General features: G+C 41.3%; 2 protein-coding genes across 3 annotated transcripts in view; one reads left to right on the top strand and one right to left on the bottom strand.

Moving 5' to 3' along the window:
• NASP (nuclear autoantigenic sperm protein) overlaps positions 1 to 25,190 on the top strand; it is a 35,522-nt gene extending 10,332 nt beyond the window's left edge. Inside the window, exons 2-15 of one of the 2 annotated variants that reach the window (XM_022575581.3) lie at positions 4,258 to 4,308; positions 13,000 to 13,110; positions 14,604 to 14,684; positions 15,721 to 15,830; positions 16,527 to 17,513; positions 21,127 to 21,206; positions 21,606 to 21,691; positions 21,807 to 21,880; positions 22,617 to 22,805; positions 22,923 to 23,089; positions 23,486 to 23,542; positions 23,631 to 23,708; positions 24,377 to 24,505; positions 25,002 to 25,190. In XM_022575581.3, the coding sequence (XP_022431289.1) occupies positions 4,258 to 4,308; positions 13,000 to 13,110; positions 14,604 to 14,684; positions 15,721 to 15,830; positions 16,527 to 17,513; positions 21,127 to 21,206; positions 21,606 to 21,691; positions 21,807 to 21,880; positions 22,617 to 22,805; positions 22,923 to 23,089; positions 23,486 to 23,542; positions 23,631 to 23,708; positions 24,377 to 24,505; positions 25,002 to 25,082 (2,281 nt within the window). In that variant the 3' untranslated portion in view covers positions 25,083 to 25,190. The remainder of the gene's footprint in view (positions 1 to 4,257; positions 4,309 to 12,999; positions 13,111 to 14,603; positions 14,685 to 15,720; positions 15,831 to 16,526; positions 17,514 to 21,126; positions 21,207 to 21,605; positions 21,692 to 21,806; positions 21,881 to 22,616; positions 22,806 to 22,922; positions 23,090 to 23,485; positions 23,543 to 23,630; positions 23,709 to 24,376; positions 24,506 to 25,001) is intronic. The other variant, XM_022575580.3, reaches the window with a different exon arrangement.
• The window catches only part of CCDC17 (coiled-coil domain containing 17), a 31,184-nt gene continuing 5,586 nt past the window's right edge, over positions 1,570 to 27,167 (bottom strand). The window contains 1 exon segment of the mRNA XM_022575582.2: positions 1,570 to 27,167. Within this exon segment, the coding sequence (XP_022431290.1) occupies positions 27,090 to 27,167 (78 nt within the window). The 3' untranslated portion in view covers positions 1,570 to 27,089.

The raw sequence follows: 27,167 nt of genomic DNA, 5'->3' as shown, positions 1-27,167 counted from the left end.
CCTGTGTGATTTCCAAGGATTGTTTTGCCTATTCCTTTCTGGGTCATTCTTTCCCGGGTCTCAGTAGTTTTCTCATGCATAAGTTGATCAGCACTTAAACAAAGACTGGGGGGAAGCATCTACAGATCTCTGAAGCTTGCTTTCTCTATAGCTCTCTCTCTAGTCTGTCCTGTAAATTCTAGCTACCTAGGCCACCCCAAACCTCAAATTCTGTCTTCTCAATTCTGTGAGATGGACTTTGTTGATGGTCCTTCTCTGTTCTGTGGACAAGTCTCTCCAGATAGTAACCTGGGGATACTCATAGGACTCACCTCATTTGTTTCCCTTCTCTCAGATTACTGTCTTGTGCTACTGGTGTAAAACTGGTGTTTCGTGTATGTTGGCTGTTTTTTTTAGTAGTTTGAGTTATTTGAATCTGGTGCCTGATAACTTCCATTATGGCTAACCGTGAAAGTTTAATAGTATTGCACTTCATCTGTCACCTATGTGGGGTGCAAAACATTTTGTGTATTATTGTTGCTACTGGTCCCTGAATGTAGCATGTATGTACAGTGTTAACGTGTTTGTTTTTAGTACTCATACTCTGGACGTTTGTGTTACTACCACTTTGTGTGTGCCACAGACTGGTATTGGTTTGTGACCTGTTCGTTACTGGTCTACAAAGATACAAGTGTAGGGAATTCCCTGGTGGTCCAGTGGTTAGGACTCCACGCTTTCACTGCTGTGGCTCCCGGTTCAGTCCCTGGTTGGGGAACTAAGATCCCACAAACCATGCTGTGTGTATGTATAAAAATTGGGAGTAAGCATTTGGGAACAAAGAAATTTGACATTACTCTGACATTTCTGTTAATACTTTATAAAAACCCATGTCTTACACATTGAAATTAAAAGTCTGGTCCTTCAGTCACAGGTAATATGAGAAGCTCTGTGCTAGAATTTGGCCAGAATAATCCCTTAGTTAAACTATTTGAACATAATTAGCTATGACAGGAGGTGTTTAGGAGATAAGGATCCAAGGCCATTCCAGCGTTCTGGTCAGATCATCTGCTTGCTTATGTTGCAGCTGAAAGCATTTAAATTGTGCTTTATTCCTGTCACCCTAACGGTGAAGTCTCTGATTATTTTCAACCCCATTTCCCTGCCTCCCCTCCCCCCAGGGCTTTTCATCAAATTTGTAGACCAATATAACATTCTCAAAAGGATTAGGAGTTAGGAGCAAAGATTTTGGATCCTGCTGAAAGAAACTGACACCTTTTCATCTCTAAAGCATTTTCTAGAACTCAGACTCCAATATAGTTAGTCCCTGCCTGGCATTTAATCTCTTCTGCCTTTCTCAAGTTGTCCCCTCTGCTTTTTTTTTTTTGGCGGCGCCTTGTGGGATTTTAGTTCCCCAACCCAGGCCTTTGGCAGTGAGAGCGAGGAGTCCTAACCACTGGACTGCCAGGGAATTCCCTGTCTCCTCTGCTTTAACTTTTGTTGGAGACTGTTTCTGATGCTTAGCATATAGTGGGTACTAAAATGTCTATTGAATTTAATTTTTTGAATTAGTATATTTATTTATTGAATTGAGCAAGCAATTTTTTTTTTTTTTTTTTTTTTGCGATACACAGGCCTCTCACCATTGTGGCCTCTCCCATTGCGGAGCACAGGCTCCGGACACGCAGGCTCAGCGGCCATGGCTCACGGGCCCAGCCGCTCTGCGGCATGTGGGATCCTCCTGGACCGGGGCACGGGAACCCGTGTCCCCTGCATCGGCAGGCAGACTCTCAACAACTGTGCCACCAGGGAAGCCCAGCAAGCTATTTTTTAACTGTTCATTTGTTTTGTCCGTACTGTGTATATTACACTGCTATTTTAATAAATTTGTTATCACTAAACAAGAAAGTCCAGGTGTGAAAAATTAGTTGACTCAGTTCTATTTATATGTATGTTTTAACCTTTGGAGGAGTTTTCGGTAATGTCTATATAGGAAAGCCTTTTTCTCTCCTACAGCTTCTTGTGTTCTCTCATACTTCTACTGTTTCTTGCTGTACATACTTCAATTCTAATTTATTGCTCCTGAGATGTTAGTACTCACTAGTAAAGTTTCCTGTTTTCCCACTGTTCTTTCTTTTTTCCATTTCACCACAGCTAACAGCATTCTCAGCTCTCATGGTGTGCCTTGGGGGCACATTTATAAATGATAATATGTCTTTACTTAGCTGAATGTTGCCTTTGGCATATAGGTGAAAACTGATGATGGGGCAGGTAAAAAGAGACAAGAATTTAAATTAATACCAAGTGAATGGTGTCAATCTATAGGGTTCCTAAGTAATAACTTAAGTCGGCCCTGTCTTGAAACCTACCTAAGGTATAACTTTATTGTAAAGAAAGGGTAAATTCTTTCCCATTTATCAATTTTCAAATTAATTCAGTGATCTCCTATCAGTCTCTAAAAATGATACCTAAGGTATAACTACCTAAGGTATAACTTTATTGTAAAGAAAGGGTAAATTTCTTCCCATTTATCAATTTTCAAAATAATGCAGTGGTCTCCTGTCAGTCTCTAAAAATGACTAACGAGTTCTTTTTGGGGTTTTTTGTGTCATTGTGAACTCATGGATTTAAACATATTTGGAGTTTTTCAATCATTGTAATTATCTTAAAATTTTTTAAATTTTATATTGGGGTATAGTTGATTAACAATGTTGTGTTGGTTTCAGGTGTACAGCAAAGTGATTCAGTTATACATATACATGTATCTATTGTTTTTCAAGTTCTTTTCCCATTTAGGTTATTATAGTATATTGAGCAGAGTTCCCTGTGCTATACAGTAGGTCCTTGTTGGTTATGCAATTATTATCTTTGTTGATGCTCATTGTCCCTTCTGGCCAGTGAGATTTTACTGAGGTTGGCTCCTAAGTGTGCTTTTGTAATACTTTTGTAAATATGAAACATCAAATTTATAGAAAAGTGAAAAAAATAGTACAAAGAACTCTTCCCATGCTTTACCCTGGATTTCCACTTTTCCTTTATAATTCCTTTTAGCATGACGATAAGTAGATATGACCCTAAATAATATTAGATATAGTATTGTTGCTTTCTGGCATGAAATTGTCCCAGATTCACCTATGTACTTCCCCTGCCCTGGCTTAGAATCAATTATTTCTCAGTAGAGTCTTGGTTATTTTTAGTGGGAAATGGATTTTCAGGAGCACAGTCTAGGTGCTAGGGGGGTTACTCGTGCTGCCGAGTTGGTCATTATTTCTAGACTTTTTTAGTAAACACAACTATGACACAACTATGAAATATTTTAAAGATATTTATTAGTACTTTTCAAAAAAATGAATGTTCTGGGAAACTGCTTCTTTTTTTTTAAAAAAACTTATTTTTAGTGAGCAGTTGCAGAATGTGAGATTTTCAGGATTGCACATACTGGGTTATAACAAATACTGCATTCTCTTCTGTCTGATCGTAAACTCAAATCTAGGATGTAACTGTCTTGTTCACTGTAGTATACTTCATGTGTAGCAAATAAGCATACAACGGTTATTTGAATGAGTAAGGATTAAATTTTATAATGTAAATATTATGTAAAACCTTAATATTTTGGGCATTTAATAAATCGCTCTTTTTTTTTTTTTTTTTTGCGGTACGCGGGCCTCTCACTGTTGTGGCCTTCTCCCGTTGCGGAGCGCAGGCTCAGCGGCCATGGCTCACGGGCCTAGCCGCTCCGCAGCATGTGGGATCTTCCCAGACTGGGGCACGAACCCGTGTCCCCTGCATTGGCAGGCGGACTCTCAACCACTGTGCCGCCAGGGAAGCCCAATAAATCGCTCTTTTTATGGCTTTATATTTTCTTTTTTATAAAGTTTATTTATTTATTTATTTTTGGCTGCATTGGGTCTTGTTGCTGCGCGTGGGGTTCCTCTACTTGCCTCAAGCGGGGACTCTACTCTTCATTGTGGTGTGTGGGCTTCTTGTTGTGGAACACGGGCTCTAGGCACGCGGACTTCAGTAGTTGTGGCACGAGGGCTCAGTAGTTGTGGCTCACGGGCTCTAGAGCTCAGGCACAGTAGCTGTGGTGCATGGGCTTAGCTGCTCCGTGGCATGTGGCATCTTCCCAGATCAGGGCTCGAACCCGTGTCCCCTGCGTTGGCAGGCGGATCCTTAACCACTGCACCACCAGGGAAGTCCCCATATTTTCTTAATTTGTTTAATTTCCAGTCTTAAAATAGCCTTCATTTTTACATTTTTCCCCTTAATTTTTCATTACAGAATTGAAGAAGATGCCCCTGCTCCTTCTACCTCTACAGATAAAGTGGAGAGGTAAGATTATTTACATGGTGCAATTAGATTTATATCTGGAACATAGACTAAGAGCTATATAACTTGAGGGCAGTTTGTTTCATTATTTTCAATAGGTAACGAATAAGACTGAATGTTAAAGTACCTGTTTAAAGTATGGAGTCCTGACAGTGATGTCGTCAGGTTTTTTTGTATTTGATTAAGATATTAGAATTGAAAAACTTGTTTAATTCTTCTTACTTAGTACCCAACATGCCTGGCAAATGCTAACTTATTTTTCTGTTGTTGTTGTGGCATGCAGGCTCAGTAGTTGTGGCTCGCGGGCTCTAGAGCACAGGCTCAGTAGCTGTGGCGCACGGGCTCAGTTTCTCTGCAACATGTAGGATCTTCCCAGACCAGGGCTCGAACCCGTGTCCCCTGCATTGGCAGGCGGATTCCTAACCACTGTGCCACCAAGGAAGTCCCTAACTTATTCTTTTCTTTAAAAATATTTTATTTATTTATTTATTGGCTGTGTCGGATCTTAGTTGCAGTGCAGACCTCTCTCTAGTTGTGGTGCACAGGCTACTCTGTAGTTCTGGTGTGCGGGCTCTCTAGTTGTGGCACATGGGCTTATTTGCCTCACAGCATGTGGGATCTTAGTTCCCCACCTGTGTCCCCTGCATTGGAAGGCAGATTCTTAACCACTGGACCAGCAGGGAAGTCCCTAACTTACTCTTTCTTTGAATACTTCTACTGATTTAGATTGCTGTTTTGTAAGGTTGCCATTTTCAATTTTGTTGTTATTCTGGTTGAAAGTTTTAAATTTTATATTGAGCTCACATGTACTTCAATGTAACTTCCCCATCTGGATGTGACCGTGGTTTTTAACCAGAGGTAAGCATAATAATTAATTAACTAGAAAGCTTATCCAAAAGGTAAATGCCTGGGTTGCATTCCTAGAGATTTCATTTCTTAAGCTTTTAGTGTATGAGTGTTTTGGAAAAGCTTCCTGTTAAATCTTAAGCTCACTTAGGTTGAAAATTACTGTTCTAAATTCTGTTTAATCCTTTTTGCAAAATATCTGCACATTTTCTTTTTAAGAGTCTTTAAGTTTTTCATTTGTTTCATCATTTCACATTGTGGTCTTAAATTCCATTGTTATCTTGGTTATTTAAACCATGTCTTTTACAAATACTACCTACTGATTTGTGAGTCAGTCTCGTTTTGGGGTGGAAGGAGTACTGCTCAGGATTGGTCCTAAACACACATTCGCGTAACCTTTTTAGAGTCTTGGTATATACCATAGTATTAAATTTCTGGACTGAGAATAAGGTATAAATGTAGCTAGGCTACTTCACCCCTGGAACACTGCTGATATGTGATTATTAATATTCTAAGCATTGATGATCTTTTGAGGAGCATGATAATCTGATTCTGAGAGAAACTTGGAAGGATGGTTGGAAAAAACATGACTAGTCTCATAAATTTGTAACAGCTGATCTGAAATGGTTATTTAGTACTGCCTGGCAACTATAGCATGTTTCCCTGGCCAAGTTGTTCTCCCATTCTGCTGAGTAACTTCTTAATATTCAGTACCGTCACCTGTCTTCTTGCTCTTACTTGATGATTTTACTTTTTAAAAAAATTTGATTGGGGACTACCTGGTGGTGCAGTCGTTAAGAATCCACCTGCCAACACAGGGGACACGGGTTCGAGCCCTGGTCTGGGAAAATCCCACGTGCTGCGGAGCAGCTAAGCCCGTGTGCCACAACTACTGAGCCGGTGCTCTAGAGCCTATGAGCCACAACTGCTGAGCCCATGTGCCACAACTAGTGAAGCCCACGTGGCTGAGCCCACGCTCCGCAGCAAGAGGCCACTGCAATGAGAAGCCCATGCACCGCAACGAAGAAGTTGCCTGCGTGCAACTTCTGAGAAAGCCTGCATGCAGCAATGAAGACCCAATGCAGCCAAAAATAAATAAATATATAAAAAATTTGATTGTTCAGTAATAAGTAGTTAGGAAGAGGAGTTTCTTAATCTATCTTAAATCTGTACCCACACATTCTTTTCTTTCTTTATTTTTTCTTTTCTTTTTTATTTATTTGTTTGCTCTCAGTCTTTGTTGCAGCCGGCGGGCTCCTTAGTTGCGGTACCCGAACTCTTAGTTGTGGTGGGATCTAGTTCCCTGACCAGGGATCGAACCCGGGCCCCCTGCATTGGCTGCACGGAGTCTTATCCACTGTGCCACCAGGGAAGTCCCACATTCTTCTGGATGTGGGTCCATGCTCTTATTCAGAGGTTCTAAAGGTGCAGTCTGTATGCCCCTGGGATCCCCAAGACCCTTTCAGAGATTCCGTAAGGTCAAAATTTTTCATATTGGTAGACCGTTTGCCGTTTTCGCTGGTTGACATTGGCACTAATGGTGCAAAATCAATGGTGGGTAAACCTGCTGGCCCTTTATTTAACAAAGGTCAAGGCAGTACAAGTAGTTCACTCCCAGTTTCACTTCTGTTGCTTCCACGATTAAGCAATAGAAACTAATAAATTTATTCTCAGTCCTTCACTACATGGTTTTAGAATAATCTGTGTGACAAAATGGGAAATAGGAATGCTAATTCTGCACCCTGAAGTAGGTAGGTAAGATGGTTGTCTTTAAGAAAAGTATTTGTGTGACTGTTTGAATAAAGAATTAAATTTTGGGGGCTTCCCTGGTGGCACAGTGGTTGAGAGTCCGCCTGCTGATGCAGGGGACACGGGTTCATGCCCTGGTCCGGGAAGATCCCACATGCCGCAGAGCGGCTGGGCTTGTGAGCCATGGCCGCTGAGCCTGCGCGTCCGGAGCCTGTGCTCCGCAACAGGAGAGGCCACAACAGTGAGAGGCCCGCATACCGCAAAAAAAAAAAAAAAGAAAAAGAAAATTTTCATGGAATTCTGGATTTCAAAGGATGAACAACAGACTGATTACTCAGACTTGGGTATTTGGCAGACGGTTTCTCAAAAATTAATAAAGTGAGGCTGTCACTTTAAGGGAGGCAACTGAGAATATCTGTTGTCAGTGATAGAATTTTAGCTTTCAAATGAAAATAAATTAAAATCTTAGAAGTTGTATTGACTGCCGTGAGCCTGTCTCATGTAGTCCCAATATTTCAAGACTCTTCTGATGAAATTGGTGGTGGTGGTGGTGGTTCTTGTTTTTTATTGTGGTGTAAATGCATATAACGTAAAATTTACCATCATAGGGACTTCCCTGGTGGTCCAGTGGTTAAGAATCCGCTTCCCGATGCAGGGGACTCAGGTTCGATCCCTGGTCGGGGAACTAAGATCCCACATGCCACGGGGCAACGAAGTCCACGCGCTCTAGAGCCCACGCTCTGCAGCGAAGATCCTGCCTGCCACAACTAAGATCTGATGCAGCCTAATAAATAAATATTTAAAAAATATTACCATCATAACCGTTTTTTTTTTTTTTTTGCGGTACGCGGGCCTCTCACTGTTGTGGCCTCTCCCGTTGCGGAGCACAGGCTCCGAAAGCGCAGGCTGAGCGGCCATGGCTCACGGGCCCAGCCGCTCCGCGGCATGTGGGATCTTCCCGGACCGGGGCACGAACCCGTGTCCCCTGCATCGGCAGGCAGACTCTCAACCACTGCGCCACCAGGGAAGCCCCATCATAACCGTTTTTAAGTGTACCGATCAGTAATGTTAAGTACATGTACGTTACTGTGGAGCCAGTCCCTTCTTGCAGAAGTGAAACTCTCCGTCATCCATCTCCAGAACATTTTCATCTTTCCCAACTGAAACTCTACCCATTAAACAACGTCCCATCTCTTCCCGCAGCCCCTGGCAGCCACCATCCTACTTTCTGTCTTTGTGAATTTGACTACCCTAGGTACCTTTTATAAATGAAATCCTACGTCGTTTGTCTTTTTATGACTGGCTTATTTAACTTAGCATAGTGTCTTCAGGATTAATCCATGTTATAGCATCTGTCAGAGTTCTCTTTTTAAGGCCGAATAATATGCCATTGTATGTATAGACCACATTTCGTTTATCCATTCATCTGTCAGTGGATACTTGAGTTGATTCCTTTTGGCTATTGTGAATAATGCTGCTATGTATATGAGTGTACAAAATCATTCATGAATAGGAGATCTATTCAGAGTACAAGATAGAACAATGATTTTTACTTTATTTAAATAAATAAGTTTATTTTTTGTTGCATTGGGTCTTCATTGCTGCGGGGGCTTTCTCTAGTTGCAGTGAGCGGGGGCTTCTCTTCATTGCGGTGTGCAGGCTTCTCATTGCGGTGGCTTCTCTTGTTGCAGAGCACAGGCTCTATGCATGCGGGCTTCAGTAGTTGTGGCACACGGGCTCAGTAGTTGTGGCACACGGGCTCAGTAGTTGTGGCTCGCAGGCTCTAGAGTGCAGGCTCAGTAGTTGTGGCGCATGGGCTTAGTTGCTCCGCGGCATGTGGGATCTTCCTGGACCAGGGCTCGTACCCCTGTCCCCTGCACTGGCAGGCGGATTCTTAACCACTGCACTATCAGGGAAGTCCCAGAACAATGATTTTTAATGTAGCAGTATGAAAAGTTCATCAATACATTTTCAGATTCTGCATTGCAAATAACCTTTAAGGAACTACCTCTCATTGAGTTTTGGTGTAGTATCAGAGAAGAAAATCCACAGCCATTTACAAGATTATTCAAGGGAATTCCCTGGTGGTGCAGTGGTTAGGACTCCGTGCTTCTGCTGCCAGGGGTCTGGATTTGATCCCTGGTCAGGGAACTAAGATCCCACAAAAAAATTTAAAAAGGTTATTAAAGTACTCCCTTTTCCAAACAGGTATCAGTGTGAGGTCAGATATTTTATACTTCAATGAAAACAACAAATCCCAATGCGTTAAATGCAGAAAAATGAATATGAAAATCCAGCTTTTCTATTAAGCCAGACATTGAAGAGATTTGTAAAAATGTTCAGTAGTGCTTCTCACTAAATTTTTTATGTTTGGGAAATATAGTCATTTTTTCATAGAAGTCATGTTAACATGTAACATTTTAAAATATTTAAAAATTTTTTTAGTTTTAATTTCAATATGGTAAATACAAATAGATATTACTCACATACAGAAAGGCTCTTCGAGGGCCTTCTGTAATTTGGTAGCGTAGAGAGTCTGGAGACCAAAAAGTTTGCGAGCCATTGCTCTCCTTTTAAAATAATTAATTAATTAATTTTAGTCTGTGTTGGGTCTTTGTTGCGGTGTGCGGGCTCCTCATTGCGGTGGCTTCTCTTGTTGCAGAGCACGGGCTCTAGGTGCGCGGGTTTCAGTAGTTGTGGCTCGTGGGCTCTAGAGCGCAGGCTCAGTAGCTGTGGCACATGGGCTTAGTTGCTCTGCAGCATGTGGGATCTTCCCGGACCAGGGCTCAAACCTGTGTCCCCTGCAATTGGCAGGTGGATTCTTAACCACTGCACCACCAGGGAAGTCCCCATTGCTTTTCTATATAAAGACCAACATCTCCACTTGTTCAGTGGATCCCATCCTCAGTCATCTACTCAAAAACAGAGAGCTCTTGTAGTTCTCTATCCAGCAGTACTATTGCATTCCTCTCCTATGAGCTTATTTGTACTGCATAGTCTTATTATTTGTATTGCATAGTCTTCCCTTGGTATTCATGGGGGATTGGTCCCAGGATACCCCCGCCCCCCGCCCCCAGTACCAAAATCTGTGTATTCTCAAGTCCCTTATATAAAATGGCATAGTATTTGCATATAACTGAACACATACTCCTATATACTTTAAATTGTCTCTAGATTACTTATACTACCTAGTACAACATAAATAGTTGTAAATATTATGAAAATGCTATGTAAATAGTTGGCCAATGTGCAGCAAATTCACGTTTTGCTTTTTGGAGCTTTCTGGAATTACCACACACTGTACCCCCCCCCCCCGAGTATTTTTAATCTTTGGTTGTTGAGAAGGGTCAACTGTATTCCTCTTTTTTTTTTTTTTTTAAAGAAGATGTTGGGAGTGGGAGTTTATTAATTAATTTATTTTTGGCTGCGTTGGGCCTTCATTTCTGTGCGTGGGCTTTCTCTAGTTGTGGCAAGCGGGGGCCTCTCACTATCGCGGCCTCTCTTGTTGCAGAGCACAGGCTCCAGACGTGCAGGCTCAGTAGTTGTGGTACACAGGCCTAGTTGCTCCGTGGCATGTGGGATCCTCCTAGAGCAGGGCTCGAACCCGTGTCCCCTGCATTAGCAGGCAGATTCTCAACCACTGCGCCACCAGGGAAGCCCTGTATTCCTATTTTTAACCCTTCATTGATCCCCCACAATCCCCTTCTACCTATTACTTCATTTCTGTTTCTTGGACAAGAAAACATGAAAGGGTTGTTGTTACTTTGTTTCTTTACTTCCCCTTTTTTATTTCCTGAACATTCTTCAAGTTTTTCTTTCACCATTCTAAAATGGTCTTGGGCTTCCCTGGTGGTGCAGTGGTTGAGAGTCCGCCTGCCGATGCAGGGGACACGGGTTCGTGCCCTGGTCTGGGAAGATCCCACATGCAGCGGAGTGGCTGGGCCCGTGAACCATGGCTGCTGATCCTGTGCGTCCGGAGCCTGTGCTCCACAGTGGGAGAGGCCACAACAGTGAGAGGCCCGCGTACCACCAAAAAAAAAGTGGTTTTGCTTAATGGTCATTAATGCCATCTATATTATTCCTTAATCTAGTGATTAGTTAATCTTGTCAGTAACATTTGATCCAGTGGATCACTTTCTTTACATGTCTTCATTTGGCTTCAGGGATACTATATTTTTTTCCCTTACTAGCTATTTTTTCAGTAGGGGGAGTGACAAGGGCTTGTTCTTCCCCATTTCCCCTGCCTCTGATGTAGAAATGCTCTCAGGGCTCAGTCCTATGACTTCTTTATTAATAGTCACTCCCTAGGTAAATCTCCCCCAGTTTAGCTCAGACCTGTGGCTTTAAGCACATGACACCCCATTTGTATCTTTAGTCCCTACATGTTTCTTGAATCTCTTCCTTTGAATATCTTGGAGGTTCAGTAGGCATCTTACAATTAACATGTCCAAAACTAGATTACCCTGCCCCTCACCTTCTTTTTCCTCAGTTGACTATCTCAGTAAATGGCAGTGTTGTATAAATCTTGATCTAGATGGTCTAGAGATCTAGATGGTCCCTGCCACTAACTCTCAGTTTTCACATCTGTAAAATGGAGATAAGTTACAGCCTTATGAAGTGGATACCAAGATTAAATGTAAATATAGGTATAATTATCACATGACACATAGTAAGTGTCCATTGTTATTACAGTTGCCCAGGCCAGAAAGCACATTGGTTTTATCACTTTTTCATTCAAGAAATTATGTATCCAGTACATTAGCAAATTCCAAAATAAGTATATTGAGAATCTAACCATTTCTACTATTTCCTCGGTCTTAGCCTAGATTCTTTCTAAGTAGTCTTCTCCTTCTATTATTATTATTTTTTTGAAGGTTTTTTTTTTTTTTTTTTTTTTTTGGGTTGTACTGGGTCTGTGTGTAGGCTTTTTTCTAGTTGTGGCGAGTGGGGGTGCTCTTCGTTGTGGTGCGTGGGCTTCTCATTGCGGTGGCTTTTCTTGTTGTGGGACACAGGCTGTAGGTGCACAGGCTTCAGTTGTGGCATGTAGGCTCAGTACTTGTGGCTCATGGGCTCTAGAGCACAGGCTCAGTATTTGTGACACACGAGCTTAGTTGCTCTGCGGCAAGTGGAATTTTCCTGGACCAGGGCTTGAACCCGTGTCCGCTACATTGGCAGGTGGATTCTTAACCACTGCGCCATCAGGGAAGTCCCCTAAACTGCACAGTTTTGAAGTGAGCAATTTGATGAGCTTTTACATGTGTATATACCTGTAGACCAATATCATAAGATAAGGATATATTTATCATCTCAAAATTTCTTTATGCTCCTTTGTACTTCATTCCCTCTCCAGGCAACCACTAATCTACCTTCTGTTGCTGTAGATGAGTTTGCATTTTGTAGAATATTATCTAAATCGAATCATACTGTATGTACTTTTTTTTTGGTATGGCATCTTTGATTCAGCATAATTAAGATTCATCCATGTTATGTGTTTCAGCAGTTCATTCCGTTTTATTGATATTCCATATTGTGGATACATCACAGTTTTTATCCATTTGGGTTTCTAGTTTTTGGCTACTGTAGATAAAGCTGCTATGAATATTTGTGTACGTGTCTTTATGGACATATACTTTCATTTTTCTTGGGTTAATACCTAGGAATGGAATGGCTAGATATCATATGGTGTGTATATATCTAACTTTAAGAAACTCTCCAGCTGTTTTCTAAAGTGACTCTCCCATTTTACATTCCCGTCAGCAGAATATGAGAGTTCTAGTTGCTCTACATCTTTGCCAACACTTGATGTGGTCAGTCTTTACATTTTCGCCATTCCAGTGGGAGTATAATAGTATCTCATTATGAGTTTAATTTGCATTTCTCAAATGACTGATGTTGAGCGTCTTTTCATGTGCTTATTTACCATTCATATATCTTAGTAGTGAGCTTTTTTAGTGATACGTAAGTGTGGGTTAGCTAAGCCTTGCCAGAGTAGTTCAGAGGTTTAAAGAAATTCAAGTATTATGGTTTAAATGTAGCAGGTATTCCAAAAATGTTGGTTCTAAAAGTATTTGACGTTTGAAAAAAATCTTTATCTTGCAGTCTGGATGTGGATAGTGAAGCTAAGAAACTATTGGGTTTAGGACAGAAACATCTGGTGATGGGGGATATTCCAGCAGCTGTCAATGCTTTCCAGGAAGCAGCTAGTCTTTTGTAAGTACTGTGTTTTGCTATGATGGGATATTGTGTTCCTAATAAAGTTCAATCATAAAAAGTTGTTTAATGGGATAAAAAGAATAAAGAGCAAGAGTTTAAGAAGTTTTGATTATTTTTCATGTGTAAATTTATTCCTATAACTATAAAACTTATAAGGTAATTTGTTTTCTGTTCATCACTAACTAACTAACTTGTCCTGGTTTTGGTTCAGGGTCATATTTGTCCATTTTCCCCCACAACCCTTACTCCTTCTAGAACAGAATCTTACTCCTGGATGTCTGCAATAATCTTTTCAGATTATTGGCCTCTGGCCTCTGGTCTCTTCATCATCACCTGAGTCTGAAGAGCTGAGGTTCTGGTATTCAGTGGTGTGCTGAGGGTAGGGCCCAGATTTCATCTGATGCTGAGTATTTAGGTATTTTTATATAAAAGTATGTGGTTATCTTAAAATGAAAATGTTAAAATCTAAGTTTTTAAGATTAAGCACATAGAAACACGCTTCTTAGCTTATTCCTTATTCCTGGAAAGTTCAGTATTCTCACTGTCCTGCCATTAAGGGTATTTAGGAGGAAAATTTGAGATGCATTATTCTAATCTAGTAGACTACCCTTAAACATGACCTTCATCACAATAGTTTCTTTGTTTAGTTGTACTGTTTACTCTCACTAATCTCTCAGGCTATTAGTTGGCCTGACTTAGCATGATTTCTGCCAATCCTTTACCCCATGAAAGCTGGTCTCCTTACTCCACATAAAGTACCTCCTCCTTACCATTTATCACACTTGTGATTTTTTTCCTCTTCTTCTTCCCTGTCTAGATATTAATAGCTTAAATTTGTATATATAGTGCTATCTGTATTTCTAAGCATTATTTTAAATGATTTTATATACATTAACTTAATTAGTTCTTGCAATATCTCTGACTGGTTCTTAACATTTCCATTTTACAGGTGAGAAAACTAAGGTACTGTGAGATTAAGTAACTTGACTAAGGTTAAAAGTTAGAGGCAAGATTTGAACCTAGGCAGTCAGGCTCCAGAGAACATTCTCTTAACTCTTTATCATCATGCCTTTCCATGGACCTTATTCATGCTTTGGGTCCCAGCCAAAGGCCCTCTAACTCTAACAATATTCTGGCCCGTATTGACCCCTATCTTATACCAGGAGAAATGCCTATTAATGTAATTTGGCTCTTAGATTATATAGTATAACTGTAGCAAATGGATGTCTTTTAGAGTATATATTATATTCTAATTATATAATGTATATTATATATCTAAATTTGTAATTATATACTACATAGATGAAGAACAGGCAACACTAATTCATTCATCCTTAAAGTCCCTTGGACTTTGACTTCAAAGCAAGAGGAGTGGAGCATTGGTTTCCTAGAAGGATGTGTTACAGAAGAAATGTCATTTTATAGCTAAAGAACTAGGGGAAAAAATTTTTAGATGTTAATTCAGATCTTAGCTGTTATTCTCTTTGTAGAGGTAAGAAGTATGGAGAGACGGCTAATGAATGTGGAGAAGCCTTCTTTTTCTATGGGAAATCGCTTCTGGAGTTGGCAAGGTATGTCTTTCAAGCCAAGTCTTTAAGTAATATGTTTTGTATCATAGTAGTCTTATTTAAAAACTTGCTTCGTTTGCTAAGATTGTTTACTAGCTTTGAGATTTCACATGAGCTAAGTGGGACTGGTTTTACTGGGGGGGTTTAGAAGGAGCATGAAATACTGATGGAAGTTTTTTTTTGGCGGCGGGGGCATGCTGTGGGCTTGTGGGATATTAGTTCCCCAACCAGGGATTGAACTTGCGCCCCCAGCAGTGAAAGCGCGGAGTCCTAATCACTGGACCACCAGAGAATTCCCTTGATGGGAGTTTTGAAAGTCACTTGATACAAAGAGTAAAGTTATACTTAGGTTTTGACTTTTGCAGTAATTAAAGCAGAGGTCTTTCCATTAGTGAATAGTCAGTAATTTATCAAAAAGTCCAATTTAGAGAGAGAACCTTTGAAATCACTCTCAGCTAGCCCAAAACAGTCATCCATAAGAAGGACTGAATGAAGGACAATTTGAAAACACTGGCATGTGAAAATGTCTTAAGATAAGACTCACAAGTAGTCTTAACTGTTGGAAAGTTGTTGTGTATTTTCCACCAGAATTTATTAATCAGAATAAAATATATTGAGGGTACACAGAGGAGCAAATATTCTGTAATCTATTTAATCTCAGTTCTGCTAAGTTTTCTAATTTTGTAGAGCATTCTAAGGATTTGTCTTGAAAACCTTGCCAGAATGTTTTTGGCCATCTAGAGAAATGTAGGTGGATGAGAAGTTTGGGAAATATGGCCCTTTTGATAAGAGTCATCAGTGTTTTTTCAGGTGGCTGGATAAAAAGGGTATGTTTATTTCTTTCAGTGCTCTTACAGCCTTAATTTATATTAAAAGGTTTTGATCATTGCATTTCTTTCATGAGTGCTTATAGTTTATATTCTCTGTACTTGCTTACTCTTCTGTTGCTTTTATAATACAGGACTACAGTTTCTGTATTACAAAGACTGTTAGGTTCTAGCCATCATACCTTTAGTGCTTTCTCCTTTTGTTCTGCTAGAATGGAGAATGGTGTGTTGGGAAATGCCCTGGAAGGTGTGCATGTGGAAGAGGAGGAAGGAGAAAAAACAGAAGAAGAAACTCTGGTAGAAAATAATGATAACATAGATGGTATGTGGAGTTACATGTGACATTCAAGAGATGCGACGTTTATTTTTTGTGTACAAGTGATGGAAATAGGGCTCTCCTTATCCTGAATGGTCTCTCCTGGGGTGACACCTGCATCTGGTGGAGACTGCAGGGGAGGTGGCTGATTACTGAAACAGATAGCAGGCTTTTGTAAGGGGATAACTTAATTTCCCAAATAAGTCTGGTTATTTAAATTGATGTTTTAAGTATTAAAACAACCTTAAATATTTTTCTGATGTGAATTTTAAAAAGTCTTTACAGCTCAGTTATTTTAATGGCTGTGCTTTTGGAGCCCTTTTACATTTTTTTGTGTCTAAGAAAATTAAATGTTAATTTCTAATTTGAGTTTGGCTGCTAGAATTTTACGTATCAGATGGAGGTCTATATAGTGCATAGAAGAGAATGTAAAGCTTGGCATCTCTTACCTAACTGATATCAGAATGCTCAAGTAAAATAATATCTAATTTAAGGAGCTTGGGTTTCTTTTGCAGTAAGTTGCTCTGCTAGCTGGGAGTTTCCCTTTGCTTTTCTCAAGGGGGCAGATAATTTGCAGGCCATCTGCTAAAACATAAGCCAGGCTGTTTGAGGGTTTAAAGGGAATGTATTTTTAGTTTCCATTTATGCCTTTATCATTAAACTCGAAGACATGTTTATGCTTCATGTTCTTTAACCATGTAGAGGAAGCAAGGGAAGAGTTGAGAGAACAGGTTTATGACGCCATGGGAGAAAAAGAAGCCAAAAAAACAGAAGACAAGTCTCTGGTAAAGCCTGAAACGGATAAAGAACAGGAAACTGATATGGAGAAGGGTGGAAGAGAAGATATGGATATAAGTGAGCCTGCAGGGGAACTACAGGAAAAAGTTGAATCAACTCCAGATCAGTTAACTGAAACCACTAAAGAGGGAAAAGGAACAGCAGCACCAGAAGGACTGAATGAAGCTGAAGTCACTTCTAAGAAGGCAGAACAGGAAACACCAGATGCTGAGGAAGGAAAATCAGTTTCTGGAACTGATGTCCAAGAAGAGTTCAGAGAAAAAGGAGGTCAGGGAGAAGTAATGGCGAGCATAGAGGAGAAACCAAAAGAAGCTTCAGAAGAGCAACCTGTTGTGACTCTAGAAGAGCAGGGCACTGCAGTGGAGATAGAAGCAGTCAAGCCAGTGGATGTGGGTGGGGATGAGCCAAAGGAGCAGGTAGCTGTCTCTGCAAGTGAGCCAGGAAAGGCTGTTCTTGAGCAGTTGGTAGGGCAAGAATTGCCTCTTGCTGAAGAGTCACCAGAGGTGACAGCACAGGCTGCAGAGGCCTCGGCTACAGAAGCTGGATCAGAAGTCTCCAAGAAGCCTGGGCAGGAGGAGCCAGTTCTCCCTAAGGATGGTGCAGTCAATGGACTATCAGCTGCAGGGGATCACACTCCTAATGAACCGAAGACTAATGCAGAAGGACGGACAGAAACAAAAGATGGCTCAGGACTAGAGGAGAAGGTCAGGGCAGAGTTGGTTCCTAGCCAGGAGGAGACTAAGCTGTCTATAGAAGAGTCTGAGGCAGCTGGAGATGGGGTTGAGACTAAGGTAGCCCAGGGGGCTACTGAGAAATCCCCTGAAGACAAAGTTAAGATAGCTGCTAACGAAGAAACACAAGACAAAGAAGAACAGATGAAAGAGGGTGAAGGTAACCGGGACATGCAAGAGCTGCAGTGGGTGGAGTACATTCTGGATTTGACTCACTAATCATGGGTAAAAGTCAGCCTTCCATTCAGGATTTTCCGTCTGCCTTTGGATTAGGAAAGGGCTAAGTGAAAATGGGGTTAGTTTAAGAAGGTGGTGATAAGTTGAGCAAGTTAAAGCAAGTCTTCTTTAGCTGGCTTACAAACTAACGCTTTACTAACTGCAAAATAGGCCTTTCTGTGATATCTGAGACTTGGCTAGCTATCAGTAACTTGTACCATACTAGCCAATAAAGGTGGGTGGGAAGTGGGGTAGATAGGGAAATAGTGCGCTAGGCTGGCAGAGAATGCTGAATGGATGTTCACTTGCATGCCTCTTGATTTTTAAATTTACTGTTCACTTGGTTCCTTTTTCTCTGCTTTAGGAATCAGGATTAGAGCAGTAGAATCCACTGAATTGATACACTTAAGCAGGCATGCCATTTAAATGAAGGCAGTTAACCCTTGAATGTTCTATCGCCAGAGTGGAAGAACTCTGGTAATCTTTACTTTTAGTCTTCAGTAAGTGTTTAGAGGCTTATTCACATTAGTTAAATTAGCCCCCTCCAAAGATAACAGAAAACCTAACCGTTAAGCCCTCTTGCTGCTTTCCCCCCTCATTTCATGCTTGCTTTGGCTGCTAAACTGAATTTTTTGTTACTTAGAACATTATAAAGTGTGAATGCTTTATATAGTATTATTGGTCTAATTGTGATTCAGTTTCATCAAGATGTATAAGCCTCTAATTAGCAACTCCATAACTGGCACGTCTGACTTGAGTTATACTATCATTTGAGGATTCTACTGTCCATAAGATTTATCTAATGTTGTTATTAATAACCATAGGTATATTCCAATTAATCATTATTACACATATATATTACTTATATAATTGACAGACTACTTCGAGTTCTCTTAAGTTTTAGATGTTCAAAGACCCATTATCAATATGTGTAGCTGATTCTGGTAAACTTCCTTCTACCTATGTGCAGGTCCCTGTACTCCAGCCAGCACAGGCATGGTAACCAGTAGTGAATTGGCTAAATGGTAGAACCATTGGGCTGCTTATTGGGCTTTAGGAGATACCTATGGGAAAAGCACAGGACTGAATTCCTCAATTTAAAAAAACCTCCCATGTCTTAATTTTTAATGATAATTAGCTAGAGTAGTAAAAAGCTCTGCTGGCTCTCTGAAGTTGGACTTTGAATAATAAGCTACAGTAGAGATGTCATTTCTCCACAGTTGAAAAACTATTCATTTGAGTCTCACAAGTAACATTGTTAGTCTCTCACATACATTACTTTTTGATTCCAAAATACAGTACTGTGTAAGTAGGTAGTATTACTCCAGTTATAGTGATGAGGAAGCTGAGGCTTAGGGGTTACGTGACTTGTTTAGGGTCAAACAGTACATCACAGTACTGGAATCTGACCCTAGATCTGATTTGAATGTATTGTTCTTCCCAAGATACCTCACACTGAGGAAGGCAACTTTCATCCCTTCTGTTAACCCACCTCTTGTCAGAAATTTACATGGTAACACTAGCCTGCAGAAATCTTACAAGAGGTTTTCTCTTAAAACCTCCATTTCCTGCCATCTCTTGGGCTCTCTATATCCCTTAAAAAAAAAAAGATAATAAGCCTATTCTTTTCTCATTGTCACACTAGATATGATTGGTAAGCGAACAAAATTTTAATGTTGTAGGCATAAAGCTTGGCCATGCTCAGATAGACTGTACAGGTCAATTTGTAGTGTTTCCTGACTATCCTTTGGGAATGCTAGAATAACCAGAGAATCAGATTGCCTTTACTTGGCCTTTGAGAGTTATTCTTCTGGTTTGCACAACTCTCTGCCCGTACTGTTTTGAAGATGCTACAAGATCAGAGAAATGGTATGTTATAAAACATTGTTTCCCTTTCTCTGAAGGATGGCATACCACAAAAAAGACTCCATTTTCAAAGAAGCTTAGAAAATATTTTAACAGATCTCTTTACTGAGGCCTTCACTGCATTCCTAGTAATATGTGGCTACAGGTTACCAGGTTGGAAAGTGTTATTTTAAAGTAATGGCTTTCTCATTAACCTGGCTCCCTCTCCACCATTCCATGAAGGTAGTATAGATTCCTCAAGAGAAACCAATATTTTTCTCAGACCATTATAAGAATTTTAATTTAAAAATTTGATGTAAAACTCCAAATAACTGTTTTATGCCAAATTAGAAGTCAACTTTTAGCAGTTTGGTATGAGTGGAACAGATACCAGATAAATAAGAATACAGAATAAACAACATTTTGTCAAATTTTCCTACAAATTGGGAAGGTAAGGTGTTTGGTTTTTTTAGTATTGTGAGAAATACAAAGATCTGCTCCACCTGTCATATATTCTGGTGGAGGTTGGGCTTCACTGTCAGAGTCAATAAAACCACCCATCTAGTCTAACATCAGGGAACTAAGTACACAAACCACTTCGAAATTTGGGCATGGAAATAAAATGGTGTATGGTGGTGTGGGTACTTATATTTCAGAAGCACCAAATTACATAGTCAACAGGAGAAAAGGGAGGCACTTGATAAAATGGGGTTTGTTTGCTGTAGAGGTTAACTATAATTAGCTTGTAACTTTAACTGGTTCTTAGAGGGCTTTAGTTTGTCCTAATTTATAGGACTTTTCTGTGCCTATTCCCATCCTGAAGCAGTATTGTTAGATAAAAGTCCTTTAACCTGACTTCATGGCTCTAAGGCCTAGTTTTTAGTTAGGAGACAGTATTTGAGCTTTTCTGCTGTTGTTAAATGCTTAATGAAAGATGGCAGAGATAGGCACATTATACCCATTTCATGAATTGTGGACCCCCAAAGGTTCATTTATTAATCACTTGACATTTTGAACCTTAAGTGATGTGTAGAGCTGTTTATCAGCAGCCTGTCCTTACAGGCAGTTAACTTGTGAGTGTTGTTAATATGGTGTTGATATGGCTGGAAATTTTAACATGGTACTGCTCACTCAAATTCTGTACGTGCTTAGAGCTGGCTGGAGTGTGTGGCATGCTCATTGGTGAGAGTTGGTAAGGGCTATGCTTTTCCGTTCACAGTTCTGTTGTGGGAAAGCTAGTCTCTTGAGTATTCTTGCTTTGAATGGACTGGAGTAATTTAACCTTTGGTATTTTCTTAGCCTTATTAGTATTAACTGACAATTGGCTTAAAGACCCCAGGAATACTGGCTGAGGCCTCCAACTGATTCTGGTTGAGTAGATGGGAGCTTCTAAAGCCCATGAATAAAAGTCAGCTAATCTGTTTTGATCTGAACGGTCCAGGTTGACTTTTAGAAGAGAAACATAGCCTGTTGATCATTGAAGCTCTGAACCATAGACACTATAAGATTATACAGTCTTAAGTCTGGATTAGACTTGAATTAGACTGTTAACCACTGGCTTTATTATTTACGTCCAGTTCAGATGTTAACTGATTTGGCTTAGTATCTGGCCTGTCCTACCTCAGAATATAGGTTATTTGACAAATGTTTATTGGAATTTTTGACTTGTCAGATCCTTAATATTCTCAATACTGAAGAATTTTTACTTGCAGAAACCGAGGGCTCAGAAGAGGAGGATAAAGAAAATGACAAGGCTGAAGAAACACCAAATGATTCACTTCTTGAAAACAAGGTGAATTATTTGTTCAGTATCATTGTCTACTTTCTTATTGTGGGACTTTGGTTTACTAGTATAGGCATGATTATTATAGGTAGCTGTTTCTTGGTTAGGGATTGGGGACCCTTTATTCATGCTGGGAATAGACAGATCCATTTGAACCCAGGGGGTCCTGTCAGTTAGGACATGACCCAGCATATCACTGCTAACTATCACTGACATAAGGTGATATAGGGTAGACTTTGTAGGGGTCCATTCTGTAGGTTTAGGGAGAAAAATAGGAACTTTGAATCCTATATCAGTCTCTCCCCGTCCCACGCCCCCAAGCTATACTAAATTATACATTTAGATTTATAATCAAATGATGCCTGTCTTGTACTTCTGCCTAATGCTAATGATTTGGATATACTTCAGTCTCTTCAAGAAAATGAAGAAGAGGAGATTGGGAACCTAGAGCTTGCCTGGGATATGCTGGATTTAGCAAAGATCATTTTTAAAAGGTAAAACTCTTGGTGCTTCTAGGCTTAGGTTGGGAGCTTGGTGGTTGAAGACAAAGCAGTTAGGGTTCGACAGATGCTTATTAATAAGGTTTCTGACCATCTTTCCCTCTTTTAGGCAAGACACGAAAGAAGCTCAGCTTTATGCTGCACAGGCACATCTTAAACTTGGAGAAGTTAGTGTTGAATCTGGTAATACATTTTCCATTTTACTCTCTTCTCTAACACATCCCTTGCCCCTGCCTTAATCTTCCTCTAATTCCTTAAAATCTAGCTCAGTTGATCATAAATTGTGGGCGATTAGCTTTAAAAGGACAGTAGGCTTTTTTTATTTTTGGCCGTATTGTGCAGCATGTGGGATCTTAGTTCCCCAGCCAGGGATTGAACCCCTGCCCCCTGCACTGGGAGTGCAGAGTCCTAACCACTGGACCGCCAAGGAAGTCCTTCTCAGTAGGGATTTTTTTTTTTTTTTTTAAATTTATGGCTGCGTTGGGTCTTCCTTGCTCTGCGTGGCCTTCTCTAGTTGGGGTGAGCGGGGGCCACTCTTCATTGCGGTGCACGGGCTGCTCATTGCGGTGGCTTCTCTTGTTGCGGAGATGGGCTGTAGGCACGCAGACTTCAGTAGTTGTGGCTCACAAGCTTTAGAGTGCGGGCTCAGTAGTTGTGGTGCACGGGCTTAGTTGCTCCGTGGCATGTGGGATCTTCCCGGACCGGGGCTCAAACCTGTGTCCCCTGCATTGGCAGGCGGATTCTTAACCACTGCACCACCAGGGAAGCACCTCAGTAGGTTTTTTAAAGTCATTTTGATGGTTTTTAGTCAAGGGTCCTGGAGATGCTACAAAGAAAAATGAAATATAAGATGGGAGCATATTCCTGCAGCATGGTCTGAAATTTTAGAAGTATTGCTTGCTGTTTTTCTCTTCGTTAGAGAATTACATCCAAGCTGTGGAGGAGTTCCAGGCTTGCCTAAACCTGCAGGAGCAGTACCTGGAAGCCCATGATCGGCTCCTTGCAGAGACCCACTACCAGCTGGGCTTGGCCTATGGGTACAACTCTCAGTATGATGAAGCAGTGGCACAGTTCAGCAAATCTATTGAAGTCATTGAGAAGAGAATGGGTGAGTAAGCATCAGCTGTTTCCACAATGATTTTGATGGATCCAGTATTGACAGTTAAAAAAAAAAAGGCTTCTTTTGTGTTATCTGTTACTGATCACTTCAGCCTGTTCTTCCTAGCTGTACTTAAAGAGCATATGAAGGAGGCCGAAGGATCACCTACTGAATATGAGAAAGAAATTGAGGAGCTGAAGGAGCTGCTACCTGAAATTAGAGAGAAGATAGAAGATGCAAAGGAGTCCCAGCGTAGTGGGAATGTAGCTGAATTGGCTCTGAAAGCAACTCTGGTTCGTTTGGTTTCCTTTTAAAGTTTTGATAATAGTATATTCGATATTGTTGAAGGCCCTTTATCATGGTATTAGCGTGTCATTTGCTTAAGAATCTTAACTTATGACTTGGTTTCCAGGGAGTTGGAGGTCAGAGGGAATGTGAGAACTCATATACTGTTCCTCCCAAATAGTAAATGTTAATGCTTGAGACAATATGCTCTGGAGCCAGACTGTGGGTTTGAATTCTATCTCAGCTACTTACTATGTGTGACCACGGGTATGAGTAGAGGAGGTGAGTGATGTTGCTACTATATGGTGGCCACTAGTATTTGAGGTCTTAAACAGTTGCTTGTAGGTGGGTGACCTGGTGGGCTCTGTCCTGGGACCCACCTGGGTTTGTCATCTCTCACACAGGTGGAGAGCTCTACTTCAGGCTTCACTCCTAGTGGAGGAGGCTCTTCAGTCTCCATGGTGGGTATTCAGGTGGTTTTTGTCACTTAATATTAGACCTCAGTGTTTGTCTAGGAGTACATTGCTAACAAAGGTTTCTTATTGCCAGATCGCCTGTAGAAAGCCAACAGATGGTGCTTCCTCATCAAATTGTGTGACTGATATTTCTCACCTTGTCAGAAAGAAGGTAAATCTATATGTGGTCATTTCTTTTCCGTCTTCTTCTCACTCTGCATTTTTTTTTTCCTCCAAATGATACATGAGGACTATCTTTCCTATGAACACCCCTCATACTAGGTGCAATAAGACATTCGTTTTGCAAAAATAGGCGAGGATTTGAATGAAGATCGGTCTTGACTGAATATGTCTTCTAGCAAAACTTTCCTGGTTTTTAGCCCAAGGGCTCTCAGGAAAGGTGATGAGGAGGACTGGTCAGATCAGCCCATCTTAGGAAGCTGGCAGGTTTACAGTAGTCATTCAGCAGCAGATCTCTTGATACTTAAACTTGTGTGAGTCTGCCTTCTGCCTGTTGCAGTAATTTTTTTCTCCTGTGGAAGAGCCTGAACTCTTGCTTTGTTTCCTGACTCAAATGTAGGAATTCAAATTTGTGGGTTGGTTACTGTTCAGATCTATTCCTCATCCCCACCCCACTCTTCCATTAGAGAGGCTGAATTGGTATGTTCGGGCAGACCAATCTATTTCTGCAGAGGACAGGTTGTGGCCAGGGAGACCCTTAGAGCCGTGAATCCTGGTGTTGGAGTCTTTGCACCATAGGGAAGAGGAGGGCGTTAAGGAATTGTTTTACAGTTGTCCTTTTGAAAACATTAAGCACACTTGTGAAAATTATATCTTTAGAGAAAACCGGAGGAAGAGAGCCCCCGGAAAGATGATGCAAAGAAAGCCAAACAAGAGCCGGAGGTGAATGGAGGCAGTGGGGATGCTGTCTCCAGTGGAACTGAAGTTTCGGAAAACATGGAGGAGGAGGTGGGCAGTTAAGCAGGGTTTGGACACTTGCCTCATTTCCCCTTGTTCTCAGGGCCTGGGGAAACCAGTCCTCCTAAGTGCATGTTCCCCAACTTGAGCCTGTTTGGATTACTTGAGTGCAACCCTCATAAAAACAATGAGGTCATACAGGAAACAGTTTGGTTACAAAATATAGGACGTCTCATTGACAAATGGAACCTATATACATATCACCGGTCCCACTCTAATGAATGTATGAGAAGACACTTAATTGGCAAGACCATTCAGTCTTTTTTTTGCTCCTTTTTCTAATATGAACACTGGCTCTGTCAGCCCTGTTACAGAGAATTTAGGAAATGGCCTTATAACTTGTGGTCATTGCTCTTTTAGTGTAGAGAGCAAAGCAGAATTTAAGGGACCTGTGTTTATTTCCTCTGACTGAGGCCTGCTCAGTTGTGTAAGAAAGAATGGCTTAAAGTAGGGTCACTTATGCCCAGGCTCCCTGTTTATCTTCCAGGCTGAGAATCAGGCTGAATGCCGGGCAGCAGTGGAGGGGACAGTGGAGGCTGGAGCTACAGTTGAAAGCACTGCATGTTAAGAGAGGGAGCAGAGCCTTCCTCCCAATGGAAAGTGTTTTTGTATATAATGTATTTTTTCACTTTTGGGGGATTCTTTTTGTATAACTTCAATAAAGATTGTAAGCAAAGGTTGAGGCTTCGATGATTTTTTTTTTTTTCCTTAAATATTGGCTAAATGTGTGCCTTGGAGCACTCTGGGTTTTATATGGTGGCCAAAGGTTTTTGTGGGTTTTTTTCCCTCCTCTGTACTGATCTCTGTGTTGGAAGTTCTAATCCAGATTCCTGTCTGATGTGGAGGTGATGAAATCAAGTGTGGCTGTAGGCCCTTATCTTCCAGTGGTGCTATATTTTTTCCATCATAAATACTCTGAACCCAGCTGTCTTGTGAACTTTGAATGGTGCTCTCCCTGGACAGGAGCTATAAAAAACAAGACTTGGTGAAGATCTTGCTCTTCGGTGCTGATACTGTTTGATGGACCTTGACTGTGAACTGATAACAGCTTCTAAGCCAGGCCTTAGGTGGCACCTGTCTTATCCACCTCGTCTCCAACTGGGGCCATAATCCTGTCCTGGAAAAAAGAACTGAAGAAAACTTGGGGCTGGGGAGCGGGGAGTGATCCTTGAGGAAACTGGTGTGCTAATTGTAGAAAATTGAGCTTTCTGGTTTGAAAGTGACTAAGGGACTGACTGACTGATGGACACTCTGGATGTGGTTGGAAGAAGGAATCTGGGGGGAGAACTGGCTGGTTGAGTTATATTTGTTATAACAGAAAATATCAACAGTTGGAATTGTTACCTGTCCACAGTTTTGACTTCTTAAATAAAGATGCTAAAAAACTCTTGGTCTCTGGGCTTGTGTTTAAAGATATTAGAGTGGGATCATGGGCTGCCTGGAGCATTTCAGTGGGGTTGAAAGGTGGATAATGGGTCAGCAGTTCTGGCTGCCCAGTGTAAGGGTGCTGCTGGTGCTTAGGGCACTGTTACTAAAGCCATCCCATTGGGCCCTCGCTGATGTCCAGGGTGTAGGGCTAGTGTGAGACCCATGACTCAGCTGCCTCTGACCTGACCTTTAAGAAATTGCTATTCACCAGGCGGTATTTGGATCTGAATTCCAAACAGTGCCTGCCCTCTACTACCTAAGGGGTTTAGTATTTCCAGCATTCATAGGGCTACTTTGCTGTACTGTACAGACAGCAGGTTAGAACCTGCAGTTTGAATATGCAATGTTGGAGGCGGAGGGAGCTTTTTTTTTTTGGTGGTACGCGGGCTTCTCACTGTTGTGGCCTCTCCTGTTGCGGAGCGCAGGCTCAGCGGCCATGGCTCACGGGCCTAGCCGCTCCGCGGCATGTGGGATCTTCCCAGACTGGGGCACAAACCCGGACTCTCTACCACTGCGCCACCAGGGAAGCCCGGAGGCTGTTCTTGACTATCAGGCCTTTGACCTTTGGCTGACACTGGGGTCTGGGGCCACACCCAATATAACAATTCAGGTTTCACTTGTGACCATCCCCCCTGCCTCCAACTTGGGAGGAACATGACTGGGTTGTCTTTCTGTAAGTATGTACGGCTACAGGAGCTCCCTGTTTCATGGTGACCTTGAGAACCTGGAAGGCTTCCTGGGTGATGTCCTGAAGAAGCTTGGATTTGGATGAAGAAGTGGGCAGTAAGACTGGCTTTCGCAAAAAAAAAAACAGGAATGAGTTCATCAAGTTCCTTTAGCTGAATGAAAGACTGTCTCCAAGTCACCTTTTCAGAGAATTTTCTTATATGCCAGGCAATACTGTAAATACCTGACATATCTGTTTAATCCTCACATCAATCTTTTTTACAAAAGGATAAGAAAGGCCAAGTACTTGTGGAAGGTGGTAGAGCTGTGATGGGAGCTCATGTTGTGTGTTCACATCTGTATTTGCTTCCAGACCCTCTGTCAGAACACGGAGTAGTAAAGCTGCAGATGGGAGAACAGGCCTCAGTCTAGGCCCCAGTCCTGTGCCTGTGAAGCTACTCATACGCCCATTCTTCTGGACTCAGAAAGCCAGTGGGGGTGGGTCAAAGCTGTGCTGAGGGCGCAAACCCTCCTCTCTGTGCTTGACTCTGCCGCTAGT

This window comes from Delphinapterus leucas, chromosome 1 (assembly GCF_059928025.1).
Source record: "Delphinapterus leucas isolate spDelLeu-1000000601 "Yukka" chromosome 1, BTC_Dleu_Yukka2, whole genome shotgun sequence".
Taxonomy (NCBI): Eukaryota; Metazoa; Chordata; class Mammalia; order Artiodactyla; family Monodontidae; genus Delphinapterus; species Delphinapterus leucas.
The sequence above is the reverse complement of the archived record's forward strand: the minus strand, read 5'-3'. Positions and strand labels throughout refer to the sequence as shown.